General features: G+C 47.6%; 1 protein-coding gene across 1 annotated transcript; it reads right to left on the reverse strand.

Annotated features, from left to right (window-relative positions):
- Positions 1 to 216: 216 nt before the first annotated feature.
- Positions 217 to 22,314, reverse strand: LOC147374130 (uncharacterized). Its single transcript, XM_086396380.1, has 3 exons — positions 22,111 to 22,314; positions 21,374 to 21,465; positions 217 to 1,709 (listed from the first exon to the last, which is right to left on the reverse strand). Exons 1-3 carry the CDS (start codon positions 22,312 to 22,314, stop codon positions 1,250 to 1,252), a joined length of 756 nt encoding a protein of 251 aa, XP_086252506.1. The 3' UTR covers positions 217 to 1,249.
- Positions 22,315 to 22,407: the final 93 nt, after the last annotated feature.

Here is a 22,407-nt window from a genome sequence, read left to right on the forward strand (position 1 = left end):
TGCAGACAGGGGCCCAGGGGACAGAAGCTGGAGAGGTGGGCATCTCTGTGCTAAGCAGGTAACCACTGCTCTAGAAATCTTACTCTCAGCTTCAAAACCAGGTTCCCTGTCAATAACATGTCTATTAATAGAAGCTTTTCTGATCATTGAAAGTAAGTTATGGGAAATATAATGCATAACCCTGGTATTTACTGCTTCAGGAACACAGGAGACATAATGAAGGAGGGAAGGTTGTAATTGTAGAAAAACATCAATTCTAGGAACAGAAATCAGTGGCAGCCAGAGACGTTCTCCCCAGGTTTCCGGCCCTGCTGGTGGCCCCTCCACCAGGCTCCATAGAGGCAGGAACCCCCCAGAGGAGGAAAGGGGCCTGTTATAGGAGTCATCAACCTGTCACCACGGCTAGGGTGAATATGGCTTCTGAGTTGAGGGGAGGGGGTGGAGGCTTAGTCTTTAGCACCACCAGCTGCAGAGAAAGCGGGGAGGGCGCTGTGAGGTGGGGGTTGGGAGGAAGAGGCTAGAGGTGGTGCAGGCCTTCTCTACCTACCGCCCTGCCCCACAACAGACATTTATTGGGCTGGCAAGTCTCCGTGCTAGGCACCAACTTGGCATTTTGATACTCATCCTCCAACAGCCTTAATAATCTGTAAGTGTGTGCATGTGTGAGTTTGTGAGAGAAAGGTGGGGTGACACAGCTACATAAATGTTCACACTGAAGGTTGAGATAAAGACCCAGGGACAGCATGCCTAGTGTGCTGAGAGGTATGGGGGAGTGAAGGCTGGGGCAGGCAGCAAGGAGGCTGAATACTTGTGCCAGGCCTAGAGAGTGTCTCTGATCCAGGACAGGCAGAGAGAGAGGTTTTTGGGAACAAGCACAAAGGGCAGTTTGGCTCAGGTTGGGGAGGCTAAGGAAGTATTGTCCAGTACCCACTACCTGCTAAATGCCGTGATTTGCAGGGGTATCTCATTTCACTCCCATGCCCAACCCCCATGAATTGGACAGGGGGTCCAATCTTACAGATGAGAAAAGTGAGGCAGAAGGTCCATGACTCGTGCTAGGTCCCAGGGCTGGATGGCCAAGGCCAGGATCTGTGTGACCCAGGAGACCCTGTCTCAGCCACCCTGAGCCAGGTCCATAGGCTTGTGTAGTTAAGTCGTGGTCAAGGGGAGCCCAAGTGGGAGGTTTTTGTTTGAGGTCTAAGAAAAAGCTGTGTTGTTCTTACATTTCTGTATTTTCCTACTGCTGCCATCACATCCAATGGATGATATCCAATAGTTCTGGGAAGCTGGGGCTTTTTTCCCGAGGCTGGTCACAGTAGTTCAGAGAAGGGGACCAGGGTGCGGAGAGCGCGAAGGTGTGGGCGGACGGACCGGCGCGGCCTGCAGGACCGCGGGCCCGGCGAGCGACCGCGGGAACGCGGAGCCGGGGGAGCCCCCGCGGGCCGGGCCGAGCGCAGCGATGCCTCCTTCCGTCCGCTCCGGTCGCGTCCTGGGAGCTCGCTCGCTGCTGCGGGCTGGAGAGCCGCCTCCGGCCGCCCGGCTTCTTCCGGCCAGCCTCGCTCGGGACTGTGGCGGGACCCCGCCCGCGCGGCGGCGAAATCGAAATGGGGCGGTGATCCACCCTCTTCCGGCTCGGCGTCAGGAACCGAGGCTCCCGGCCCCGCGACTTAACCGTGTGACCGGGCCAAGATCCTGGAACGTCTTCCAACCTGTGAAGAAAGGTTAATAATGACGACAGTATCAACAGTATCCTACGAGTCTGCTTACCCCACGTGATGGGATCGAACGCGATCCTTTATTCAATGAACACAAACGCGATGTCCACCTACTATGTAACAGGCACTATGCTGGGCTCCTTTCATTCTAAACTATTTTTCATCTGTACCTTTTCGGATAAGTTATATTGAAATACTACGTACAAAAAAGTGCATAGTATCACAAAGTACCTGTGTAACCTGCAAGAGATCAAGAAACAGATGTAGTACCTTACTACCCTCCCCGCCCCGTCACTATCCTGACATCTAACACTAACAAATAGTTATTTTCATTTGACGAATAAATGATACTGTTAAAGGACACTGCACACAGGCAGTAAAATGCTATCATGGCCAAAGTTAGGTGCTATTGAGCTGAAGTGGCATTTTTCTGAGCACCTGTCTCTCCTGGATCTTTCCAATGGGCTGGAAGACTTGTTTTCTCATCCCCAGAACACCTAGGCACCCTCTTGTGGTCTCTGGGATTCTTTCATGCAATAAGGGGCTTGGTTTCCATTCTGACGGCCCTTCCTTCTGCAGCTAATGAGGGTGGCGTGGGTTTATCTCAGAAACGATAGGACAGATTTGGAGCATGGCTTGTTGTAGTATTTATTAACACAGCAAATATTATTAGTGTATTCATAATAACAACACATTTTTGAAGGTGAATGTCACCAGCCTGAGGCTCATCACAGAATGTCAACTAGGTTTTACTGCCTTAAACAACTGGAGATGTCTTTAGAAATCTTTAGACGAGGGTGTTTAGACAAGTGTGGCAGCAGAAATTTCCTATTAAACAGTTTTCTCCAGTACCACTGGGTAGTGGATGGACCAGTATTGAAATAGTCCGTCTTGAGTGTTAGAGTATGCTGCTATGAGTTCCAGTCTAAATATTGTTAACAGTAGGAGTCAGGGGGTCTCTAAGCCCACCCCACCATGTTCCTTTCCTGTTAGACAGGGTGATGGGTAAAGGTTTAGTTTCCCTCTCCAGGCTGCCTGAGGATGCACTAGGACAGTGCCAGGAGCAACGTCTTTAGATATCAGAAATCTTGATCCAGCCAAACTGAGTCCTTTATGCTACCAGCTTTTTCCCAAGGGAGCTAAACATTCTCCAAACAGGGCCGCATCAGGGATGGAGAATATGATGGAGAACCAACTCCTTATATATGAATGGAGATTTACAACTGAGGAAGCCCTGGCCATTTCTCTCTTTGGTGGGGTTTATATGAATATTTCCTTGAATTTTGTTTTTGTGATGATAGAAAGGTATGCAATTTCAAAATTGTTAATTTTGAAGGTGACTCTGGCTTTCATTCTGGTGTCAGATAGATTTAGGTTTAAGTCCCCACCCTACTGCCTACTTGATTTGTGACCTTAGATTAACCTGCTCACAATTCTAAAATAGTTTCATCAACTCAAAAATGAATATGATGTTACCCAGATAACCCATAAGGCTGTTGTAAGGTTTAAGTTTTGTGATGCAGATAAAGCAGTTAGCTCAGTGCCTAGAATAATATAGGTGTAATAGTAATTTTAATTATATAATATCAATATTGCTATATAATGTAATTCTCATAGACATGGTAGAAATCATTCTAATTTTATAAGCAATAAAATAGGAAATATTGAGCCACTAACATATGCTACATCATGGATGAACCTTGAAAAGGTAAATTTTTAGTGACAGAAGGTGGATTAGTGGGTGCCTCAAGCTGGAGGGAAGTAAGATTAACTGTAGGTCATGAGGGATCCTGGCAGGGCCAGGGGGATGAAAATGTTCGAAAAATGATTTATTGTGATGGTCGCACCACACAGTAGAGTTACTAAAAATCATGGAATCATACACCTGAAATGGATGAGTTTAATAACATATAAAATACACGTCAGAAAAGTTTTCTTAAAAACTCAGAGACTATCACAGAGAGGAAGAACAGAATACAGGTTTCCAATTAGGTGTTCTGTGAAAGTGAAAGAAGCTTAGTCATGTCCAACTCTTTGTGACCCCACAAACTATACAATCCATGGAATTCTCCAGGCCAGAATACTGGAGTGGGTAGCTATTCCCTTCTCTAATGGATCTTCCTAAACCAGGAATCAAACCAGGGTTTCCTGCATTGCAGGCAGATTTGGTATTTGCCTCCCATTGAGTAGGAGAGAGAAGGAAAAGAGAAGGAGAAGCTATTGTTAGAATCTCCATGAAATCAGGGATGGAGCTAACCAAGACAATTAAAAGAATGTGGAGATGGCAGTGTCTTAAGGAGGGGAGAATGAAGCATAAGCTTTCCTAGGGGATATAAGAATAGGCAACAGTTGTGGGTAACTTTTATTAAATTCAGTATTCTAGCAAGCATTATATTCTAAAGCTATATTCTCAGTATTCTAAAGAGCTTAGTGTTCTAAAATCTTTATATATATGTATACACACACATACACACACACACACACATATATATATAACCTTGTTTAAGCTGCATAACACCGTAAAATGGGTAATGTTATTATGTCCATTTTTGAGGTGATGAACTTGAAACCCAGAGAAGTTAAATAACTTGACCAAAGTCATAAGTTAATATATGGCAGAGTCAGGATTAGAACCGGGGTAGTTTGTTCCAGAACACCTGCCTTTTATACTGATGCTATTAATGCATATGAAAAGGAGGAGAAAGATAACAGGGGTCTGAGCAAAAATCTTGACTTATGTGTGTGAGTGTATGATTTTGGTATATTCTGAGATTTTTGCCTAAGGAAATATGATGTTGTTTTGTGTGTAACTACGAATCACAACAGACATCTTGATAGGGGTGGATGCTCTTGGCTTGTTGTTGCTGAGTGCCATTTTTCTATATGAATCTTTTAAAAGGCCAGACAATCCCTGCATTTCTGCATGTTTTAAGTGTGGCCATGCTTATTTCCCATAATATGAATGGAGCTCATGTTTCTGGGACAATGTTCAGATTGATTTAAACAATCCCAGAGTCAAATACCCCTCTCCCAGCTCTTTCACAGTATCCTTCCTTCAGCCAAGAGTGCCCTGCCTGCTCCAAATCTTGTCCCTGGAAATCCTATTCAACTTTCTAAGATTATTTCCTCTAGAAATTATGAAGGCTTTATGGATTAAAAAAAAATTTTTTTAAACCACTTAAAGATCTACTTTTATGGTTTACTGTATTGAGAGAGAATATGTGCTGCTAGAAGACAAAATTACACAGAACTTGAGAAGTAAGGAGGATTAAAAACTTCATTGCTTTCAAGGGTCAAAAAATACTATACCTAATATTTTCATTTGAATAGATTAAGTGGAAATAATATTCTCATTTCTTTTATTCTTGCAGTTGAAAGGGGTTAAAAATTATTTGCACATATGAAACAAGCAGTTTATAAGTTATAATGAAAGGAATGCAATTTTCTTGGATACTCTACAGGGAGGAGAAGAGGCTGAAGGGAAAAATAACACTAATGAAACAATCAGTAATGAAAAGTGATAACAATCTGGCAGTCTGGAAATGAGGAAAGTCTACGATTTTTAAAAATACCTTTGTTATTTTTTGAGCATGGGAAATGCAAAACTAATGCATGCTTATGTAAAAAGAAATCAAAATTTGAAGAAATATGTAATGTGGTAAGTTAATGCCTCCACTCATCATACCTCAAAGCTAAACAATGTCTAGATGTATGTGCATATAAAATATACATATGCTTCCTATATAATCATCTATAAGAAACCAATAATCACATCTGATTGAGTTGCAGAATTTACTTAAAATTTCTTTCTGCACCTTAACAAAGGAGTAATCATACCATGTCATTTTTTAACAACTTATTATTTTTTCATTTAATGTAAATTTAGACCCATTTGCCTGTGAACTCACACTTTTATATATAGAGTTTTTCCATTACTTGTTGAATCAGTTTATATGTAGTTGGATGGTTAGGTTGTTTCCACTTTTTCATTATCACTAAAGTGATGCAATAAATATTTTTGAGTGCATTGTGTAGGAAAATTTTCAGGAAGTGAGACTGTGGAGACAAAAGGAGTAATAACTACACTCACAGCTATCAAAATTACCTCGAAAGAGGTTTTAAATGTTTGTATATTTATTTTTACGTTTCGCCAGTAGTGTGAGGGTGAGTGTCCTTGTACGCTGTTGTCAGTCTTCAAAGTTCTTTTGCACAAACTGACTCAGTAGAAAAATAGGTTTTTGTGTTTGAACTTGACAGAGCTCCGCCTCTGTAAAGGGCAGGCTGGAGTAGGTGAGGAGCCTGGAAAGAACATCACCTCTGGGTGCACTGGGGTGTATCCAGAGGAGGGGCCCCGGGAGTCATGGTTCTGCCTGGGGAACCGTGTTCTGGGGAGTTCTGCTCCCCACAACTAGAGGGGTGGGACCCGGCTGCTTGGAGCCGAGGCTTTCTGGCAGATGGAGAATCCCTGTTGAAACCGGCAGGAATGTGCTTGCCCAGCCCACTGTTGCTCCAGGGTCGAATTTCCTTCCGACAAATACGTGGCGTCGATTTGGGGGTTCCTTGGCCGCTTGGCCCCTTCCCCACCATCTGCAGCCCGCCGGCGCCAGGATGCTGCTTCCCGGGGGTTCTCGGTGGGAGCTGCGGTGCCCACCCCGTGCCAACCTGCCCCTAGCCGCGAGTCGCTGAGTGGTGGGCTGCGCGAGCCCAGCACCTGCCCCAGGCATTGCTGGCACCAAGCCGTGCGTCTCCGCGGTGACCGGACCCTGGAGGCCTGGTACCTGCAGGCCAAGGGTCATTTCTTGCCCCCTACATCCTCTTTCCAACCACTACTGGCAGACCACCGGGGTTGGAAGCAAACAGGCCCAGGCTGACCCAGATCACTGCAGGTGCACCAGGGAACCAGGCTAAGGTAGGAGCTCAGGCCAGACTAGCCGGCTCAGTCTTGGCCAACACGGCCACGTTCTCCACATGGGGGACCCTCCATCAACTGGGCTACCAGCCAGGTCCCCACCTAATCAGTTTCTTTCTCCAGTCAGTGGAATGCAGAAGTCCCCCCAACTGGACTAGTAGGGAACTTCTGCCCTAGAGTCATCAGCTAGTACAGACTTTTATAACAATTCGAATTAGCTGCCAACATGTAAAAACATTTGCAAATGAAATATTTGGCAACACTATTAGCTGATGCTAATCTGGCATCCCAGTCTCTGACATCCTCAATTTCTTAATATGACCAAGCCAGCTCTCTCACTGCTACTACCAGGCATGGTGTGTGACTCCTGCTGGGGTTACAGAATGTTGTGGTTGGGACACTCTAAATACAAATCCCTTCAGCTTCCTCTGATACACAGTGCTGTGAATTTGTCAAGGTCACCAGTGTGTGGCAGAGTTGGGACTGTGCTCTATTTACTGACAAAGGTCCAGAAGAGTGAAGTGACCTGTCCAAGGTCACCCAGCCAGGCTATGGCAGGGGCAGTACTAGAGTCCATTTCCCTGACCACTGGCCCATTCTCTTGACGTCAGTACCACATAGTCATTGATCAAAGATGCTGCACATGACCCTGACCTGGGCTCTTGGCTTTTGACCTAGTCATTGGTTAGATTCTATCCTATAGGCATAGATGGAAACAAAGTTTCCCTTGCTACCATCTACGCCTATAGAATGGAGACAATCCCTAATGGCTGGCATGTGTCTTATTTCCACCTTTCAGGGGCTGGATTCTTGTCTAAGAAACATCACAGACCCATGGGCAGCTTTTCCTCATCCTGGTGCACAGGTCTGAAAACAGACCTGGCCGGTACTACAGCGATTCTACTTGAATGTGCTAATCTGATCCCACTAGAAATCCACTGTCTAGCCATCAGGGGGATTTTCCCAGACCTTTAAACTCGCCACCTACAGAGTGGATGAAAACAGCAAAAGCAAGAGCCACGTTATATGGCCAGCCCTGTCACGATTCTGCGTTCTGTCCGCCATTTTTCACCAGGGAGCCCGGAAGAATTGGTCTCACAGTGGTGAGGCTCCCTATCATAAAACGAACATAGGGAAACATGGTGGGTGAAAAGGGAATTGTTACAGTTAATAAATAACTGATGTGGAAAAGGAGAAAGACTTCTGAAATGGTTTCTTATTTTACTTAAAAGCACTTCCCACCCAAGACTAAAGCACATAAAATAAGCCAGAGACCCTGATGTCCCTCCATCAAGGATATAAAAATTTGAGGCATTTATGTTAAGTTAGCATATGGAGTATCTATCGGTAACTATGTTAGCTCTTCAAACATATCCTCTTACCTCCTTAGCAGAAAGTGAACAGCTTTTTACAAAACCTACATTTTTGCATGTGAGAGTCTCAGTTTGGATTTGAAATCACTCACTCTATATGAAATTACCACCCCATTTTAATAAGGTCCAAGATGTTTAATAGCTCACTTAAGGTTTCACAGCAAATTGAGAACAGAAATAGAAATAGAAGGATTGGCTATTTTTCTCAATTGGTCTCCTGAGAATGGCTTGTTCATTTTCATTCTGTCTCCAGAGAAACTTCTCATTTGCCATCTTCACAATCCCTCTATAATATCTCACTTAGTTATCACTGTGTGGGTAAAATTATTTTTTTTTAAGTGGCATATTGTACATGTAAAAATAATTAGGTCTCTGTAATACTCTAGCAATTTTTTCTTTGGTTCAGCTGCTTGCCTGGAAAAAGGTTTAGGGTAGCCTGAAGCTCTCTGAAGATGTTTTATAATTTTTCAGTGGAAAATCTCTCACACACATGCATACATCCACACCCTTTATCACAACTCTGAAACCTTGGGAAATTTACATTTTCTTATAGGTCTCTCCTTTCTTTCTCTCTCTCCACCTCCCTCCCTTCCCTTTCTTACTCTCTCTTTTTAATTTGGAAAACAGAATTCCTTCATTTCCCATTCTCCTGGTGTGGTGCTCCATGATGTCAGAGATCCAGGCTTCTTCCACCTCGTTGCTCTGCCATGTGAAGGTCTGGGATCTCCGTAGACAAGCTCCAGGCAGGACAAAGAAACAGTAAACATGACTGTGTAAGGGTTTATACACTTCTGTCTTTTAGCGATAGTGCCTGGAAGTTGCCACATAACATTCTGCTGACATCACTGGGTCAGAATTTACTTCCAGTGATATCCCTACTTGCAATGGAGGCAGGGCAATGTGGTCTGTAGATGTGAAAGCTATGTGCATTGCTGAATTATGGAACTCTTTCATGATGAAAGAAGGGGAGAAAGTTAGCAGTCTCTGTCACAGTCACTCTGTAACTGAGTGTTATCCTCTGTAAGAGGATATGGCACACAGCACGTCCATGTGTGCTAAGTCACTTCAGTTGTCTCCGACTCTGCGACCCTATGAACTATAGCCCACCAGGCTCCTCTGTCCATGGGATTCTCCAGTTAAGAGTACTGGAGTGGGTTGCCATTCCCTCTTCCAAGGAATCCTCCAGACCCAGGGGTCAAACCTGCGTCTTTCATGTCTCCTGCTTTGGCAGGCAGGTACTTTACCACTAGTACCACCTGGGAACCCCCAGGGTGCACAGTAGAACCCCAGCAAATATTTTTTAGATTGAGTTTATCTTTTGAGGATTTCGGAGACATTCACCAGGAAGACTAATAACACTGGAACCTTCTGCTGGGCATAGGGACAAAAAATTGGGAGTGGAAGCTGATGAAGGGGACTTAAATAGTTTTGCTTAACAAATTGGCCGGCCTTAAGCCAGCCAGCTGGAGAAAGGAGAAATCTTTGTAATGTACTTCCCCCACCTTCCAACATCCACTGAAAACATTGCCCAACATGGCAGCCTCCTTGCATTTCTTATACTATCCACCTCCCACAGATATCAAAGAAAGTCCCATGCCACCAAAACTCTATCTCTTCCCTCAAAATAGAAGAGCGACTGTCAGGAGTAGTTCTCATTTAGCAATTTATTTTTTTAATATGTATTTTTATTTATTTATTTGGCCGCACAGGGTCTTAGTTGTGGCGTGTGGGATCTACCCCAACCAGGGATCAAACCCAGGCCCCAGCATTGAGAGATCAGACTTTTAGCCACTGGACTACTAGGGGAGCCCCTCATTTAGCAATTTATTATATTTGCAGCATTAAGCTAGTGACATTACTGTAAGGCACTGGGTGCAGAACTTCTCAAGGAGACAATGTGAAGGAAGTGAAAGGTCTTGGAAATCCACTCATGTCCTGCTCTCATTTCCTCAATCCTGCTTCTAAGCCTGCCCCTCCCCTGCCCCAGCCTTCCTCTCACCTACTCTCAGAACACTGGTAAAGTGTTGTTGGGTCTCTAAGGACTGAGAGGTGATGGCTTAAAATGGGACTCCTCCCAGAGGGTGTGCTCCTTAATAAGCAGAAGAAAATCTTTATGAGTCCAAAGATTAAGAGCTAAAATGGCAGGCAATAGGACTCTATCTGGGCTAGTAACTGCGGGAAGATGACCAGGCAGCTATTGTTTATCCCCATTTTATAGGGAAGCTCCTGAAGGTTAAGCAATTTGTCCTAGCCCACTAGTGGTGGAGCCAGAACTGAACCCTATGTCTCTCTAGCTCTGATTGTAAGTGGCTGCCCACTGGTATATCTGCCCCAGGCGTGGAGCACTTGCTTCACTCATCTTTCTTTCATTGCACAAACTTACAAAACTCCCTTGGGCTTATAGTCAGGGAAGTAACACATCACAGTAGTAACAGCTAAATTGAAACTTACTACAAGCTAAATACTCTTCTAAGTTCTATATAAATAAAAATAACTCATTTTATCTTCATATGACTCCATTTTATATATGAAGAAACCGAGGCTCTAAGAAGTTAAGTAACTTGCCCAACATTACTCAATGCTATAGTGAATGTCAGAACTGGAATCAGAACCCAAGCTGTCTAACCTGAGTTTGGGCACTTAAGTTTTAGGCTAAATTACCACTATAGTTAAGAGGGCAATAGTGGTTCCCTGTTTTTATTTATGTATTATCTGCCTATACCTTTAAACTACCATAAAGGGGAAATTCCATCATCACACTAGGCATGTCTTGATTTTTCTTCTCCCTATCCAAGTTCCCAGTGAATGGAGTTATAGAAAGGACTCAGGAACCTGGATGCCATGTTACTGCAAAGATGGTACCAACCAAACAGTTTCTTTACTTCAGTTACACATTTACCATCTCCATATTTGTTTGAACTCCAACAAGTGCATGAATGCACCTTAGTTTTGCTGTGTAATTTTTTCTGGGAAATGTTAGCCATCATGCGAGGAGAAGGGCGTATCATACAGTGGTTCTCTGGGCACCATTCCCCTTTACTTCACATTCACTGCTGGTTCTCATTCACCAGGAGTATAATGTTGAGTAAGGAGAATCAGAAACATAGGGTGAAATAAGGGCACTTCCCTGGTAGCTCAGCTGGTAAGGAATCCACCCACAATGTGGGAGACCTGGGTTCGATCCCTGGGTTGGGAAGATCCCCTGGAAGAGGGCATAGCATCTCACTCCAGTATTCTTGCCTTGAGAATCCCCATGGACAGAGGAGCCTGGCAGGCTACAGTCCATGGAGTCATAAAGAGTCTGATATGACTGAGTGACTAAGCATTACATCGCAGGGACACTGAAGTGAGTATCCACCATAGGCCAGACACTGTGCTAGGCCCTTTCCACTTGGCATCTCATTAAATCTTCAGGACAGCTCCATGAGGCAGACCTCATGTCATCCCTTAGATCTAATGTCCTGCAGCTTTGGTCTGCACAGGGTCATTGGAGTAAGTGCCAGAACTGAGGTTCAAGCTCAGGTTCATCTGGCTCCAAGTGCATGCTCTTACCTTGAAACCAAGTGTCTTTGCAGCACCAGAAGTCTTGGCTGGGTGAGTTTGAGAGCACTCCTCGACTACTGATTCTGTTCTCATAGAAGTTACAGGTCATCTTCTATCTTCCCAAAGGTCTCTGGGATCTCTCTTCCTCCTAGACTCAAACTTCAGGCCTCACTACACTCCTTCTTGCTCCTCTCCTGCTGGATCAGACTTCAAAATCTACATCCATAGTGAGAGTGAATTTATAGCTATTGGAAATAAAATTTGGTATCTGCAAATCTGGGTTTCCTCCCTGGCTCTCCCTTTGCTATCTGTGTGACCTCAGGCCAGTTGCTTAACCTCTTTATGCCTCAGTTTCCTCTTCTGTAAAATGGGGAGACCTATATGTTCCTCTGAGACTTGTTGTGAGGCTTGGATGAGAGCATGCATCATGTCCTTAGCTTAGAGGCTAAGTACACAGGCTTTTGTTCTTTTCATTGTATTGGGAAAAGATTAGGATTGTGATGAAAGTAAGATTCTAATAAAAGGAAAACTGGTCAATTTTTGGAGGTAGTCTGGCTCTTCAGTTGCGGATGGGCCATATTCAGGATTAAAAGTATAGTCTGAGTGTTGGCACTTGGGAAAGCATAAACCCCTGCCTCAGGCCTAAGATCAGGGCAGAGTTACATCCTAAGTATGGGTTTCTTTGGCCCTTTCCATGCCTATTTTTAAAACTGACCTTTCTTTCCTCTCCTAATTCTTTCCAAGAACAGTAAGGCTGACTCCAGAATAATTAGGAAAACATTCCAAAGTTGACATAATGCCAATAATGGAAGTTATGAAAGAACTTTAAGTCCATTATAACAAAACCATGCACTAACAGCACATTATATTTTGAATACTTATAAATTGTCAGTAGTACTTTACAATTGTCTGGCTTTCTTTTGAGTGTCTGTCTGTATTGCCAGGCTTTAAGGATGGGCAGGGACTAAGAATAATTCATTCATTCTGTAGAATTCTCTGCAAAATTGATGTGCTTGTCTGTGAAGTGCCTGAGACTTCACATGCTTATTGAGGCTCTGTGCCCTTGGTCAAGTCCTCTGAACTCTCTGGATCTTTGCTTCTTCAAATGGAAACTGAAAAGAACAACTCTGGCCTCTTTGATGTCATTAGAGAGCTGGGGAGGCGCAAACAAAATGCTGGACACAGAAGTCTTTCAAAGCAACCTAAACGAATAGATTAGTGTCAAGGATTAATATGATGATACATGTATGTGTGTCTAAAGTGAGAATGAAAGAAAAAAATCAGAAGCAAAACCAAAGAAGTCAAAAGGAGCAATCGTATCCCTTGCTTTGACATTCATTAACTGAGTGATTTGAGGGGAGGCACTTAACTTCCATGGGTCTCAGTTTCCTCATCTGTAAGATAGGAATTATAGCAAGAGCTGTTCTTCCTATTATACAGAATTATTGTCAAATGGGACTGTGGGTGTAAAAATGTTACCTAGATAAGAAAAGGCCGACCACCTGTTAATTGTTATTAATATTAGAAGTAGTAATGCCTGGTGAAGTTGCAGTATTCTTCACAGTCATCCAACTAGTTTAGTCTTCTTTGGAAATGAAATCTATCCGTTTAGATCCTAGGGCATGATCTGTTGGCTTCCACAGGCAGGGGTTGAATCCCATGAGTAGGAGACTGGCCTCTAGCATCACACTGTTGGATTTAGATCTCACCTCTGTCACTAACAGGATGTGTGATTTTGAGTAAGCATTTAACCCTTCTTAACCACAAGAGAAACTTGGTTTCTCTATCTTACCTCATGGAGTTATGAGGACTAAACAATATAATACATGTAAAGCATTTATAGTAGTACCCAGTAAACAAAGATATTTATGGCTATCTTTATTCTTGGTGGCACTCTGGCCTCATGATGCCTAATTTATAACATTAGTTGTATATTTAATTTATCAAATAATATCCCAGAGTATGTCTGATATTAGAAAAACCTGAATGAACAAGTGTTTGTATCTATAGTTAAATGGCTAGGCCTTTTGATTCCTACTAAAGCTGCTTGCTTTTAACCAGCTACCACAGCTGCCTAAATCACTGAGTCCCTGTCCATAGTCCTTGGGGGCATGGAAGATCTACTCTTCTCCACTCTAAAGCCAGCAAACCAATCACATCTCAAGGCCTTTGATTCCTTTCTGTGAAGGAAATGTCTGGGTAGGGCAAGATTTCCACTCTGCTCCAACTGTTGTACTTGCAGGGTAGTTTCTAATACACCAGTGAGTAAGGAATGTCCTTAGGCAATAGATGAATGAGATGAGTGAGGAGCTAAATTAAATAATGATATCATTAGGTAGTAAGTTAGTGCACAAAGAGACACATGGAGGTGATAACGTGTAAAGAACAAGGGTGAATAAACATGGGTAAATGAGGCATAAAGCTCTGCACCAGAGGCTGAAAAACAAGTCAACTTACAAAAAGCTGTTCCAGGCAGAGTGAAGAATCATGGGAACTTAGAAACTAGGGTAATGGAATCCATAGGGCAGCAGTTCTTAAACTGGAGTGCGTACCAAAATCACTTGGAGGGCTTGTCAAAATGCAGATTGCTGCCCACCCACCCCCACCAGAGTTTCTGGTTCATTAAGTCTGGAGTGGGATGGATAATTTACATTTCTAACAAGTTCCCAGGTGATGCAGAGAGCACACTTTGAGAAGCACCTCGAAGGGAATCTGAAAAGACTTGCTGCCGGGAGAGTTACTGCTCAGAATCAAGTGAGGTTCAAAGAACCCCTTGAGGTCTGCGGAGACAGGGGTGTCCAAGGGGACCCCCTGGGCTTTCTGCACCACAACAAATTGGGTGGATTCTTGCTTTTGGGGTGTGATTTGCTCATACTGGCTGACCAGGGGAATCGATAAGACACTCTCTCACCTATGTGACCCTCCTTTAGGCAAGCTTCGACTGGTTGAAGGTAAATGTTCTCTGCCGGCTCTCAAAGGAGTGGGGAGGGTAGCATCTCAGAGTTGTTTGCTCTTTCCAGCCTCTCACGGTAATAACCGGTCCCTAGAAGACAAGACTAAGGGGCCGCGACCTGCCACCCATTCCTCCTGGGGTCCAGCTCGGAAGGTGGGCGCTTAGGGAGAGGGGAGACTCCCTACCGAGTGAAGGTGGGCTTCAGGGATGGGATTTGGGCTGCCGCCCACCGCAGAGTCGTGGGATCGGAGCCAGCGGAGATGCTGAAACGAGTCGCGACTTCCTCCTCTGGCGGTCGGCAGTGGGGGGCGCACCAAGACAGCAGTTCAGGAGCTGCGCTTTGTCACCGCGGCGGCCAGGGGAGGGAGCGGAGGAGGGCTCAGAAAAGGGTCAAGAGGACAGGACGGGGCGGTTGACCGGCTCTCCGGCCAGACTGGGACGTTCAAAGGACTGCGGGCCACACTTCGCACGGCCCTGCGGGGGAAAGGAAAGGACTGAGATTCCAGGCCTAGGCCCAGACTGCGCGGGCACTCCTATGCTGGGCCTTTGACACCCTGTTCTCCGCGGCGACATTCCTCCTGCTCTTCCTCCACTACAACAAACCCTTGATAGCCTGTACCCCACCCACGAAACTCAGCGCTGCAGGAAGTGGGCACCCTCACTGGCTCGCTGAAAGGTTTTTGAGCCGGGAACGCACAGTCCCTCCACGTCGCGGCGCCCTCCGGCCCTCCGGGTTCTTAGCCAACCTTTTCACTATGCGCCGCTCCTCTGAGACTTACGGTAACAGCTGAAGCTGGCTCAAGCTCCTTGCTCACCCTCTGCAGTGGAGGAAGCAGCATCCATCCATCCAGCCTGAGGAGGTGGCCACTGCCGGGTCTTTCAGTCTTAGCCGAGGCACTGCAGTTGGTTTATCTGCGGTGTCAGGGGACGTAGTCCTCGGCCCTGGGGGTTCAGTGTTAACCTCACAAACAGCATCTTACGTTTGGCTGGACGACTTGGGTTAAAATCCCAGCTCCGGCCACTTCCCAGCTGAGTAACCCTGGGCGAGTTCCTCAACCTCTCTGAGATTCAGTTTTCCCTCTGCACATCCGGAGGAACTGTACCCCATCGGGACTCCCTAAAGCTCAGTTGGAGGAAGGGGCTAGCCTGGGTCGGGAGGGGCTCTATAAAACTCAGTCCCCTTAACTTCTCACACAAAGGTTTTTCCATTTCGGAGGGAGCGGCTTAGCCGACCCAACTGGTTGGACTTCCTCGCGTTCCGGCGGTTCCCCACCCCTCACCCGGGAGACCGGCTCCTCTGTTCGCATTCCGGCGCCACCGCGTCTCCTGGCCTGGCGAACCCGAGAAAGCGGAGAGGAAGGGGCTGCGGCCTCCTCCTTGTCCCGGGAACGGGCAGAGACAGGCAGTCAGTGAGCATACAGAAACAGAGACTCACAGGGAGACCCACAACGGGAGAGAGCGTTTAGGGCATTTAAGGCTAGTTAAATCGTAGAAGACAGATCCCACTGGGTAATGACGCCACCAAGATAGGGGTCCTCCGGCTGGACCACCCAGATGGGTGCCTCAGTAGGCAGGCTCCCTCTACCAGCACCAGGGTGAGGGGTGGGTATGTTCCACTGCGGGGAGGAGGGGAGCTATCAGGCTCTTCTGGCCTTTGGACCGTCCAGAAAGTTTGGAAATGGTTTGTGCCCCGTCAAAATTTATTAAACACAAAACTGAAGGACTACTATCCCCTCCCTCCTCCTCCCTAGAAGGGAAAACAACCCATAATGGACTCCATAATAACCGTCCAGTTCCTTTCCCTGTGGGTCACCCTTATCCCAAGGGAAGGTCAGCCCAAATGAAGTCCTGCCTTTAACAACAGAAGCATTAGATCCACCATTCTCTCCACCCAGATGTCACCTCCCAGGTCTGGTTTTGAATGGAGGCCTATGCAGAGCCTGGAGGACGCGTGGGCAGGCTGAGCCAGTCCCTAAGGTTTTGGCCCTTGGGCCAGTCAATGCTGGAAGACAGTTTGACAGAGGTAGCTGCCATTTAAGGGAAAACATCTGGTAAAGCCATACCTCCTTATCAGAGGGATTAGGCAGTTGTGTCTGAAGTTTGGTGGCTCTATTTGGGTTGTAGAGGGCATGGGAAACTGAAGGCTAACTTCAGTGTCTCTGCGCATTTTTCTGGAGAGAGGTTTGCCAGATACGTGGAGGCCATAATGCCCTAGATGTTAAAACTGGCTAGGTAAGCCTGATGAGTTTTGCTGCTTTTCAGATAGTTGCTCAGGGCCTCAGTGGATTGTGATGGTTAGAGAAACCAGACTTTGTCTCTCAGGGTCTCCAGAATCACCTGCTGCAATGACATTCTTACTTGGAATTCAGGCCCTGAAGACTCTTCCCACCTGCAGTTTAGTCTCTCTTACCCCATACCATGAAGGGTGGCTCCAGCCTCTCTGTAGGTCATGCATAATCCCCACTCAGCCTCTGATTCCTTTCTTAAAAGAAGAAAGGAATTTCTTCTTTTTTCTTCTTTTCTTAAAAGAAGAAGTGGCCTTCTCTAGAACAAGTTTCCAAATGACTTTGGGCCATTTTATTCCTTACTTTTCTTCTTCATGCCTAAGATGAGTGGTTAGAGGTTAGTCGCCTACACCTCTCCCTGCTCCCACACCTACCCTACCCCAACACACGTTTTTCCTAGCCCCTGTGAATTCATCTTGGCAAAAGTCCACAAGTGGAGGTTTTGGAAGGAAAGGCTCAGAATATGATAGTCCCTAGCACTTTCTAATAGCTCAAATTGTTGTGAGTGTGGTCCTGAAGTTAGAGGGATGGGAGATGAGTCATTTATATATGAGCCTCCTCTCTGTGCTTCAGAAAGTAGGAGTGATTCACAAGATCTTCCTTAGCTTTGTTGTGACAATGAAAAGAGCTAATACAAGTGAAATGCTACAACAGTGACTGCTTTTATCATGTGGGGTTCCTAGACTTCCAGATGCAGTTTCTCTTTGCCCTCCTGGGAAATTATGGAGAAGCAGGGTGAGGACAGTTTAGATATGTGGGTCTTTGAGCCTCCTGATTCTGAGGGCAGGTGGATAACCTCTCTGTGAGGCCTCTGAACACAGCTTGACCCCAGAAAAGGGTGGGAGGTTGTGGAGGCTGCCTTATGGAGTGTTAAGGCACTGTCAGATGTTAAGTTATCCCTGCTTGCCAGGGAGGGACAAGGACTTGGAAGGAGCACTAGTCCAGGGCCCAGTGTTCAGCCAGGCCCTGGCCATGAGTCAAGACCACTGGTCACCCTATCTGTGTGGGAGAAAAGGCACTGCTGCTTGCTTTTAAAGGTTTAAGAGTCAAGGAGGAATGGGCATCAAAGCACTTTGTAATGAAAGCAAATTTCAGGACAGTAATGGTGAACTCCCCCGCCCCACATACCATCTCTGCTAGGATAGGGGAGGGGGCTTTGGGTGCTTGGGTGTTGGAGAACTGTGACCAAAACATGGGCCCTTCCAGCTGGTAGCTTCAGGAAGAAGCAAGCCTTGGGCTTGGGGAGATCCTCCGGCTCCTCGATGGTTAGGTGGTGGGTATAGGTTGTAGGCTGTCCAGGGCTTGCTGCCACTGGGCTCAAGCCTATAGGAGCCAAAGGTTGACAGGTGTGGAAGCAAGAGTGACTGTGGGACTGCCTGGCTCCGAGAACATGAGGAGCAGGTGTCATGGGCCGGCGAAAACATCTGAAAACATCCAGTTTCCTGTACTGGGTGCCTGGCCATTGGCTCCAAGAGTACAGAGAGAAGGGGGTGCTTGCTCAGAGTTCCGGAAGCCACAGGTTCTGCCTGCCTGAAGGAAAAACTGTTTTGTGGCGCCCTCTGCAGGGCGGGCAATGGTGGGGAGAAGTGAGCAGGGCATGATCTGTCTCCTCATTCCCCAGAAAGGCCGACCGCTGGGCTTCTGAGATCCAGTTGACCTTGCTCCCTGAGGAGCACATCTTGCAGTGCCTCTGTGCTCTGGGTTCGGCAGCTGCCAGGGAGGAGATGGGGACCAACCACCAGAAGTCTCCTCACCTCCCACTATTACCGCGGTGGAGACCACCGCGCGGGGAAACTTCGATGGCCACAGCCCGCGCCTCGGCTTGGAAGGTGACTGAGGGCCCCAGATCACTGCCGCGGCAGCCCGGCGACGCTTACTGTTTAAAGGGAAGCTCCCTTTGCTCTGACATTTCACCAAAGTGAGAAGCAAAAACATTTTCTTGATTAAAATTCTGCCCACACTGAGGTAGCCAAATCACCTCCCGAACCCTACTCCTCTTCCCACGTCTCCGCGTCCCTTCCTTTCGCCCGGAACGCGTGCCTGCTGCCAGGAGACCCAGCATCCAGCTGGAGAAGGTACTCAGGGCCTCAGACTATCGCTCCGAGCGGGTCCGCTGGCCACTGAGGCGTTCCCTACCCTCTGCCTCAGCTCTCCGGAGCCGGGGTTTTCTCGGGAAGCGAAGAGGCTCCTGCGGATCGGCGCGTCTGGTGGCCCTGGCTCAGCTTCCGATTCCATTTAACACAACCCGCGCATCTTATCTCCGCGTCGCCTCCCCGGGGTTCCCACCCACCCCCTGCCCAGCCCAGCCCAGCCCAGCCAGGCGGAAGCGGGGCCGCGAGCTTTTGAAGTCCGGAGAATTTCAATCCCAGAGGAGCCGGCTGGACCTAAACCCCCGCCCCAGCGGGGGAGGGGACAGCAGGCCCGCAGACAGGAGGGTTGTCCCTCCCGCCGCGGGAGGTGAGAAGCGGTGGGGGCCCGGGCCGGACCCCACTAGGCTGCTATCACCCCCTCTCTTTTATGGGGTCGCCCAGGCCTCGGCGACGCGCGGGTTTTACTCCCTCTGTGAATTTACCTTTCTTCTGCCGCATAGGGACTAACCTCCATGATACAGTGATAACCACGCTATTACAGTGCCTCCCCGTAAACCAAAAACAAACACTCCCTCCCAACACCCCCCCAGAAAACCCCAACTAGAAACAGTGCTTTTATCGAGCCTCCTGTTTTCTTCTTCTTCCTGTTAAAAATTAGACCCCTCTTCATCTGATATTAATGAAAGATGCTTTTGGAAGAAGTGATATTTGGTTTAAAAAGGAAAAAAAAATTTTCTCCTGCCATCGAGGTACGTTAGGCGTCTAAAGAAGGGGGAATTGAGACATTTTCAAAGAGTGGAGTCAGGAGTCAGGAGAGGGATGAAGGCGTCCCTGAAGCTTCAGATCCGAAGCCCAGAAGAGGCAGCCCCCTCTGGGAGAGGCTGAGCCCGGGGCTCGAGCCTCCTTCCTCCCGGGACACCAGGGGAAGTCCGGCTCGGATGGGCCGGGCCCAGGAAAGAGACGCAAGTGGCACCTCTTGATCTCTCAATCCTACTCCTCTTTCATCTCACACGGAAAACCCGGAGGAAAAGAGGATCAAACACAGAGCACTCCCATTGAATGCAAAGCTGGGGGCGGGGCGGGCAGCCAGGGGTCCCTCTGAGGACCCGGCCTCGCCGAGGTGAGCGCAGCGGGGGCGGGGGGGCTGCTGTGAGTTGGCCGAAGGCTGCGGAGCATAGAGGAAGGGAAGGGGGGAGCGCCCCAGGCCCAGGGCTGGAAGGGCCCAGAAGAAGGTGAAGGATAGTGGCAGATCTAAACGCAGACGCTGGTGGCTCTACTTTGACAGGAAGGAAGGAGCAAGCCAGGTGTTCTCTCAGGCTCTGCCTACCAGCTAGAGAGGACAGGGCACCATGGAATCCTAGGATAACTCTCCGCCAGGGCAAAAGGCTCTGGACTCTGATCCGGATCACTCCTCTCACCTCTGAAATATTCTCCAGGACTTTGGGGCCGGCAGTGCTCAGCACCTGGTGACTCTGGGAGTCCCGGGGATTGGAAATGTTTATGAGAACCTTCCCTTCCAGTTCCCTCTGCACACCCGACCGCAAGGGGAGGTCAGTGAACAGTTCTTATCAAGTGTGGGGGGGGGGGACATGTGGAAGGCAGAACTTGAGAAGGGAACTTCTGTCTTTCCTCGTTTCCTTCATCACCTCTGGAAGCCCACAGATAGGAAGATTGAGACAGGGGGGAAGAGTTGAGAAAAAGAAAAAGGAGGAGAAGAGAAAAAAGATAAAGTTAAAAATACTGAGTGATAGAGGGACTTTTCTTTCGAATTTCAGAAGTTGGGGCTTTGTCTTGGAACGTACAGAAGGAGGAGGGGCAAAGCAGCCTTTTGCAGCCATCAGCTTAGCGCTAGAAGCTCCTAGAAAGGGGCAGAGAAAGTCTAGTGGGAGCGGTTGCAGCGCAAAGAAGGGGCCTGCCTTCTAGCCTCAGCAAAACGAGAGACCCAGCCTGCCTACCTAGCCCCAACACACTCAAAACTGGCAAGGGGTCAGTTTCCTAATGGGTTCCACCTCCCCTGGAAGCAGACCTGAGAGGGAGCCTGTGGCTATTCCCAAAGACATTCGGCACTACTCACACACCCCCAGCCCTGCCCTGGAGGTCCCCCTCTGTCTTCGACAACTGATGAGAACTCCAGTCACTTGTACTTTCATGGCATTTTCGATGGCTTCTCTCTCTTCAATCCCAATGCCACCCACTTTTGGAGCAGGGGACCAAAACCCTGGGGCAGGGCACTAGGGACAGAGAGCCCCATTAGACAACCCTCTATGAACCCCAATGCCACGTGCTGGTCTTTCTCGACCCCTGCCCCAAATCTCTGGGTAAGAACAGCACCTTCTCCCAGCTAGGAGCCTTTGCCGCTGCCGCTGTGGGGGGCGCATTTGCCAGAGCTTCTTAACTCCCAAAAACCTGTTTCCGGGTAATTCGTTGACTCTGAACGAATACATTAAAATACGGGCAAGAAAAGAAACAAGGCCACCCTTAGAACCTCTTCCCCACTCTACATACCTGAAGTGCAGGCGAGGCCCCAACAAATGGGAGATTTCTTCCTTGAATAGCCATCTGGAGGTCAAGCCAGGCTGTGGAAAGCTTAAGGTCACCTAGATGGGGAGAGGGGCAATGGGAGAAAAAAAAAAAAAAAAACACGAACATTTGGAGTCAGCAGCCAAAGCCGTCTTTAAAGAAAAATATTAAGACATTTATCTCTTGCCCCTTGGGGAAGAAAAATGGCAAAGTTCTCTTTTGGTTCCTAGGAGGAAGGAAACAGCTGGGGGTAGGGGCTGGGAGGAGGTGGGAGGAAAGGAGATCTCAGGCTCAAGCTGTCCAGACAACTTGCGGGGGAGGGAATACGCTTTTCGGTAGCTTGTAATGAAAAAAAAAAAAAAAAAAGACTTAGGAGCCGCGGCTCGGTTAGCTCACCAGGGACAGACAGTTGTAATAATAAGAGAAGCGAGGCTTGTCAATCGGCCTTCACACTTTTAAAATGCAGTTATGGATTCTCTCATCAGTGTTAGAACAAGGCACCAAGTTAAGAAAACAAAAGCCCAAACAATAAAAAAAATTTATATATATCAAAAGCGTATTCAATTACCGAGTCCCGCAACCCCTGCGGAACTCGCCGCGTTAAGCTCCCTTTTCTTCCTGCGGAATTCCATTTGCATCCCCTGTGCCTGGGTGTCTCCCTCTCTCAGTGTGTGTGTCTCTCTGTTTTCACACTCTCCTCCCCATTCGAGCGAGGCCCACACCTGGCGCATCACTGCCGAGCCATTAGCTGCGGGTCTCCTTTCATCTTCGCTGTGGCAGACGTTTCTATTTATCCACTTGCGCTCACCGAGTGGCGTCACCAGCGGTACTGTAATGACGACTGCAGCAGGAGGATGACAGCTTAGAAAGAAGAGGGCAATGGGGCTTCCTCCCAGAGGCGGTGCGGCACAGAGGAGCGCTCGCATCACAAGGTGACCCCAGCTCCCCACTGCCACCGCCGCCGTCACCGTCGACACCGCGTTCCGGCCGCTCCGCGCCCGCCCAGTCGCCTGGCCTTT

The sequence above is a fragment of the Bos grunniens genome, chromosome 4 (genome assembly GCF_055505025.1).
Source record: "Bos grunniens cultivar Pamir isolate PY7600 chromosome 4, Bosgru_T2T1.0, whole genome shotgun sequence".
Lineage (NCBI taxonomy): Eukaryota > Metazoa > Chordata > Mammalia > Artiodactyla > Bovidae > Bos > Bos grunniens.